We start from the raw sequence: 7,169 nt of genomic DNA on the forward strand, positions 1-7,169 counted from the left end.
AAGTGCAGCCGACGGAACGGATGGAAAAGGGGCTTGCTTTACAAACCCCCAGGGCAGTTGATCTCGGTGCCTCTCTGGATAACAAAATGAGCTGTAGCAGGAACTTTGGAAGCAGCAAGCTGGAACAGCAAAGGCAAGCAGAATAGTAAGTGAGATGTATCAGAAACTCCGCAGCTGTAGCAGGAGCCACAGGGTGTCCCGGCAGGCAGGGAGTGCGGGCCTACAGTGTAGTGAAAAACCCGGAGCAGTGGCAGAGAAGTGGTGGGGCTGGGCAGTGGCAGCCTGGCTCCTGAACACAAGTGGGAGAGGGTCCCTTGGGGGGGCTTGGGGTCCTGGGTTTTCCCTTGAGGCACCTGAATAGATGGTGAGGGTTCTTTCTAGTGAGGTAGGGTGTTATTAAGGTCCTAGTGCAATGGCTGCTCTTACGAGCAGAGCTCTACTCATGGTAGGAGAAGAAAGCAGAAGATGGAACCCCACAGTGGTGGCCAACTCTCCCCACAGCGACTGCAGCCTGTCTCCCCTCCAATGTCAAGAGCAAGAGAGAGCTGCAGGCTGCGCTCAGCCCCTTCCCCCCAGTCCAGAATCTCGTGGTAACTCTGTCCTTCCCAAGAGAAAAAACCCTCAGGTAGGGGAGGAGCAACCAGATGTGCTCCTCCCCCTTCTCCGTGGCTACATCCTTTGTCTCTCTTAAGTACTGGTCATTATTGTTTCTAAGCAACAAATGAGAGAAAATTCCCTAAGAGAAAGAAAACAAAAGGAAAAAGTCCTAACCCCCAACAACATCAAATACCAGATTTATAACCACAGTTATAAATCACAGTTTATAACCACAGTTCAAGAAATAAAACAATACTGAGGCATTGTTATTTCAAAATTACGTTGTTATGTCATAGTGGTGGTGGTGGTAACAGCAGGAGTGGAGGAAGAAAATGGGAACTTTGGCAAGAGTTACGTATGTTAAATGTGGCCACTGAGGAGTTAAAAGATCTCTTCAGAGAAGCTGGGAGTCGAGGGATGCTAGTGACTTGTGAGCTGTGGAGTGCATGCCTTCATCACCACCCCCTTCAAGACCCCCCCTACTTCATCTGAAGCTAACAACATAGTAAATAGATTATGTAAGTCCTTTCAAGGAACCAGAAAGAAAACAACATGTGCTGGTTGGAGTGGAAGTAGTTTCAGGTCTTGTTGAGGCTGAAGCAGTAGCATGGCTTATTGGAGAAAGCATAGTAAAAGTGCTGAAGCTATGGCTCAGTAACTTGTCCAAACCCAAGTCTATCCAATATAACAACAATAGTCATTTTCCTGCCAGGGTGGTCTAAGAATGGGGTAATTTGTGGGCACAAATTTGTTGCAACCTAATGGAAGACAATAGTCCTTGAAAAGATCAAGGAAACTGTAACCAGGTATATAACAAGTTTCACTTAGGCTGTACTATGATTGATTGGTGGTACCCACCATGAGAGAGTAATGAATATTAAAAGAATAAGAGTCTTTTGAAACAGACTACAGTGGGATCCACAACGGTGGATTCCTTCTTCCTTTCATCCTCTCCAGAAAAGTTCAGAAATCGCTGTTCAGAAAGTTCCAGAAAAGTTCAGAAATCGCTGTTGCCATGTGCTGTTCAGAAATATTTAAACCATTGCTGCCACAGGCTGTTATAATAAGATTTAAATAATTGCTGCAGTAAATAAAACTTTTTAATTGTTTGTTTTGCATTGTTTCACCATAGTTTAGCTCAAAGGTATCCCAAATGTACCTCTGAGTAGGCAGTCCATGACTGCCCTCTAGGGTCCAACATTTTGTGGCTATCCCAGACCAGGTGGCCCAGGATTGCTCTCTTGGGACCTGTCTTGGGGTGACTTCATGATGTTGTATCCCATATCACTGTTCTACGCCCAGAAATTAATTTTGTGCCTTTCTATGCCTTTAAACTGAGCCTGAGAGGGGGGAGAGAAAAGTGTACTTTTTCAAAGCAGTGTTTCAAGGACACACAGAGATAGAGACTCCTCTCTGTGTTCAGCAGTGGCAGGAGCGGGAGGAAGCAGCTTGCTTTAAAGCCAGCTTTTGGCTACTTTTTCTCAGGAGAGAGACAGAGAGTTGAACTTTTGTTTTCTTGGGACTTCAGTTTTTTCCCTTTTTCTCTGCTGGACTGTTTTCAACATCAGAAGACATCAGGACTTTTTCCACCAAGGTGGAGGCCCTGGAGGTGGGCCCACCACCCCGTCCCAACTCCGAGGAGGGGAGAGAGAGAGACTCTGGAAGGACTCAAATTCTCCCAGGTTTCTCTCAGCAGAGCGAGAGGTTTTATTATTATTTAGCATTATTGTCCTTTTCCTGTGTGTTTCTTAAATAAATAGTTTTATCTCTTTCACTATCCTTCGAGGAAATTTTTTTTTTTCCCCAAACCTGGTGGGGGAGGGGTGGTTGTAACCTGCCTTCTGTCAGAGGATATATCTCCAAATTTGTCTAAACCGGCACAGGACCTGACTCCTTGCTTTCGTAAAAAAACACTGGGTATATTTTATGTAGTCTAATGTTTAGTGTTTCCTTCCACTGAGCATGAAAAAATACAGATATACAGCAGGCAGATGAAAACCAGCTTGTGTCTGCCCCTACCAGCTAACCTTTTCCTACAGATCTTGCTTACCTGTGGTTTTGGGATGGGAAAGGCACACAAGACAACAGGAAGTTATCTACATAGTCATTAACTACATGACCATTTGGTTAAATGTTATGCAAACTGAATCACATTGGAGACTACTCAGAAGGCTACCACATCATTTGGGCAATCCTCATACAATTGCAAATTATCGCTGCAGATAGCCCAGCAGCAGTCCCCAAAATTCCTTTTTTCACACTCTCTATAACACCACATCTGCACGTATCAGCCTTTTTTTCCACATACGTTTTTTAAGCACCAAGTACTGTGTTCCAAGGCTACTTAAAAGATGACAGCTGAAACCAAAGTTTCATGATGTGCATTTTCATCTCCATTTTCAAAGAGACCTGCGAGGGACTGTTGTTTAAACACTTAGCTTCCATGTCCTGACATCTCAACCTCCTGATAACTGAACCATTTTAAAATGAAGTAGTGTTTGCTCTTCAGAGTTTGTGTTTATAATCTGTGGCCTCCCTTTTGCCTAAGGCTTGCTTTATCTGATAAGATCCAGTCCCTGGATTCTCTTTGTCTTGAGTCTGAAATGTTGCAATTTGTTTTCTTTTCCAGCTGAACATAAAGTAGTAGTCTCTCCATTTTACATCCCAGCTTTCTTTCTCTTAGGCTTTTCTTAACTGTAAAAGTTGTGGGGTGAATTCAGCAGTTACTAGATTCTGGCAAAGTTGTACTGGTGGGCACTTAAAGTGAGTGACAGTTTGGATAGACATTTTCCCTTAATTTATGAAAAAAAATAAGTTGAAGAGAAAGCATGATTAAATAAGTTTGAAATGTGTAATGTGCTGAGAGTGACCTTGGGAAATAGCATACTTGTAGTCTGTAGATTAGCTTTCACATCTCATTACAAGAAAGTAAGGAGAACGTGTGATTTAATTGCAGTCACGTTTATTTGCAGTTTCTATACACACTTTCTAGGTAATCAAACTTTTCCAACACATTTTTTGAGAGGGGTTCACAATGAAACTGTCACCGTTTTTACTAAAAATAAATACAAGACTTAAAGTGTTGCACAGCTCTAAAATATACAAAGGCTTGGATTTAATGTAAACTTTGAAAACATTTTACAAAAGAAACCATATTTGCAACAATTTAAAAAGTTCATATTTACAAATATTACAAAAATACAAAATGGATGCAAGTCCATAAACCATTGTCTTTTCTGCCAGCATGAACTGGTGCTAGTACCAAAATAGTTACACTGTAACCTTCTTAATTTTTTTTTTTAAATTCTTTAAGTCATAACCTACAGTATTTCTCTATCTGCCACCATTGCAGCAAATGCACTCAATCACTGACCTTTGGCAAAAGCAAACATACGCTTTATTTGCTACAACTATCCCATGCCCTCTATGCTGCCACAACAACAACAGAAAGAAAAAAAAAAAGAAAAAAAAAAGAAACAAGAAAAGGGGAAAATGTTATTTTTCAGAACACAGCTGTATAACTTAAGAAATCATTTTCTTAACATCAGTGCAAGCAACAGAACAGTAGGTTGAAATGACGGTCCAGCAGTTACCTGGTGCACGTACTGTACCCTGTCTCAAGAGGTGAGTGATGTTCCCTTCCCTCTGTGGCTTGTCCTCTGGTGCCTTAATGGCACACCTGCAATGCTACAGGGATCCCCGCCATTTGTCTTCCTGTGACTCCCACGTTTGTTATGAACTCTCTTCTTCATAGAGAATCTCTCTATTTGGGTTTCAATCTGCTAAATGTAAACTAGAAAATTAAGCAAAAGAAGACTATACTGTAATGGGATTGTTCTGTGTTTGTTTTGCATTTAAAGTATTCCCTCACCATTCTGGTAAAAAAAAAAAAATTAGTGTATATATATTTATTTAGGGTCTCTATGAAATTATTGATTGGTAATAAAAAGTGGTTCAATCAAAGTCAATTCAGCTGTATTCTCTTTACTGTTTTGAATGACTACTTAACTCAGGACTATTAGAATCTTGTAAAAGTGCTCCTGGTATAATTTTTGTGGAAAATGACTGAAGATGACAAACTAAGGATTTTTTGCCCAGTATTGAAACTTCCTTTCCTCATACTCCTCAGGAGGTGGTTTGTTCTATGCTAAACATTTCCTCTTAAAACATTCTCATTCATTCACTTCACATGTATTCAGACTTATTTTCCTAACTAAGCTACTGATGTGATTAGCCTTTTGTTTCCGAAACGTTTCTCCCTTTACCTTTTTAAAAACTATTTTAGACAATTTTGCAGCCCTTCAACTGATGGACCGGACCAACGCCCATCCCAACACACATATCACATGCACAGTGACTCTGCCTCATCAACTGAATGCAACCAGGCTACACAGGAGAACAGTAGGAAACCCTGAAAAATATATGTCTTGTGGTAAGCACTAAACAAAATCAGATGTGAACCTCATGGGGAATAACATTTCAGATCTGTTAAATTGTTCTGATTTGCTTTGACTCCTTAAAATTGTAACAGTTTTAGGTAGAACCTTCCTCTTTAAAACATGATCTGCCTTCTTTTAATAACTCTCAACTTTATGTGTTACATGATTAAAAGAAAAAAAACAGTAGAAACCGAATACACACATCCTGCCTCCCAGTCATTGACTTATGCTTAAAGCCAGCTTTTAGCTGATTTCTTTGTTTCAAAGAACACTCTTTCTGCCATTCTTCTTGACCTGTCCTATTGCACACCCCATTCCTCCTTCACTATTTTCTCTGCACTAACTTTTCCTCTATTCCAAACCATATCCTACAGCAACCAACACCAACTGCATCAGTTTTGGATAAAGAGGGCCTTGTCCTCTAAGTAGCACAGATGGGGCTACATCTCAATGGAAGTTGTACCCAAAGGAGAATCAGGCCTGTTGGTTTTATTCTGTTGAAAAATTAAAAGTATATAGCAACTCACAGGCTCTTGCGATTTTAAGATGAGAATGTTCAAGTAACTTCAAGTAATTCAGCTTTAATCTCCCTGCCTTCATTTGTATCAAAGCAGCTACTTTGATTTGTCTCCTTTCCCACCCCACCCCAGTCCCCCACCCTGTTCTGTGTTTCTGGTAAACCCAGACAAGATCCCTACTGTACGTGGCTGGCACAATGAACTGGAGCTTTCCCCTTCCCAGCTCAGCAATGAATATAAATAATGCATACACATACCTATTTCCCAGCTACGTTTTCACAGTGTCATTTTTGTAAATATTTAGGTAGCATGAATCTCATCAGCACAAAGAGAAAGCTTCACTGAAAACTCATTGCGGATATTTACTGATAAATCGAAAGCTCTTCTTGCATGCTTATAATTTGTTTCCTTTACGAACCAGAAACTAATCGTGTTTAAAGTTTATAGTTACCAGGTTATGACTGTGTTATGTATCCCAATAGCCTAATAGGAATATGAAAGTTAAATATTGTTTCCTCTCACATCTATCCTCTCTGAAGCTATCCCTGCAAGAATAAAGGCCCAGGGGAGGCTGTGGGATGGGACCCTTTGGGGCTTTGCATCAGACCCAGCTTTGTTCTGTCAAAAACATGCTCATCTTCCCCACCGATCCTCACGGTAACCCTCCCAGCTGTGCTTTCCAGTTAGCTTCTTTGGAGCTGCCGTAGAAAGACAAATGGTTTCTTTAATCCCCTCACAGTCAGCCTTTCCATTTCCTAAACTAAGGCGGAAAATTCCCGCTTTCCACTGCTCAATGTCATCCTTCAGGCCTGTCACACTGAAAGTGGTTATTGGTGGCCATGTTTTATGTCTGATATGAAAATGGTATTCACAGAATACAGTTATTACAATTGAATTCATTTGTCTTCTATAAACAAAGTTGTTATGCAGTAAATCGTTTGCCACTTCCACTTTTTGATAATTCTATTTACAAATTTTTATCAAAAATATGATATTTACATATGTTTTGTTAATTTCTTCTAAATTTTGTTTCAGCTCATTTTAGTGTAGAAAAATACCAATTCTCAAGAGCATTTTCTTTTTTTTTTTTTCTCCCTAGGGAAGCACTACAGTGAGGGATTTGTTTCTAGATGGGCAGCTTCTGGGAAAAAAACCCACCCAAAGTCAGCTTTAACTCTGTGGAAAGTGTATAGCCTTGAAATCTACAGTGACAATGGAAATGAGAGTGGGATAAAGCAAATGAAGCCAAAAGAAAACAGAACAGACATAGCATATCTTCATCCTTTTAGAAAATGTAATGTAATAAATAGCTACAGCTGTAGTCCTTTTGTTTCCCCAGCGTCTTCTGAATGCAAACACATCTAAGCATTGATATTGCCCTGCGATTGTTCTTTTTCTTCTTTTTTTTTTCCTTTTTTTTTTTTTTTTGATTGCTACAGCGTTGGCCTCTTATGTTGACATCCTTACAGAGCTCGAGTGGTGTTGACAGCCTGGCCCTGGCACCCCACCCAGCCTATGTAGAGCTCTGAGAAGACCGATCGTCGTGGGGGCTGCCATCCGAGTTCTCGGTCTCCCCCTCGGAGATGGCCTGCATGGGGGTGTTGTACAGCCTGCA

General features: G+C 40.7%; 1 protein-coding gene across 1 annotated transcript in view; it reads right to left on the minus strand.

Moving 5' to 3' along the window:
• Positions 1–3,542: 3,542 nt before the first annotated feature.
• Positions 3,543–7,169, minus strand: part of NHS (NHS actin remodeling regulator) — a 49,212-nt gene continuing 45,585 nt past the window's right edge. The window contains 1 exon segment of the mRNA XM_017728465.1: positions 3,543–7,169. This exon segment is cut by the window's right edge and continues 20 nt beyond it. Within this exon segment, the coding sequence (XP_017583954.1) occupies positions 7,068–7,169 (102 nt within the window). The 3' untranslated portion in view covers positions 3,543–7,067.

Source organism: Corvus brachyrhynchos, unplaced genomic scaffold (genome assembly GCF_000691975.1).
Source record: "Corvus brachyrhynchos isolate BGI_N302 unplaced genomic scaffold, ASM69197v1 scaffold11, whole genome shotgun sequence".
In the NCBI taxonomy this organism is placed as follows: domain Eukaryota; kingdom Metazoa; phylum Chordata; class Aves; order Passeriformes; family Corvidae; genus Corvus; species Corvus brachyrhynchos.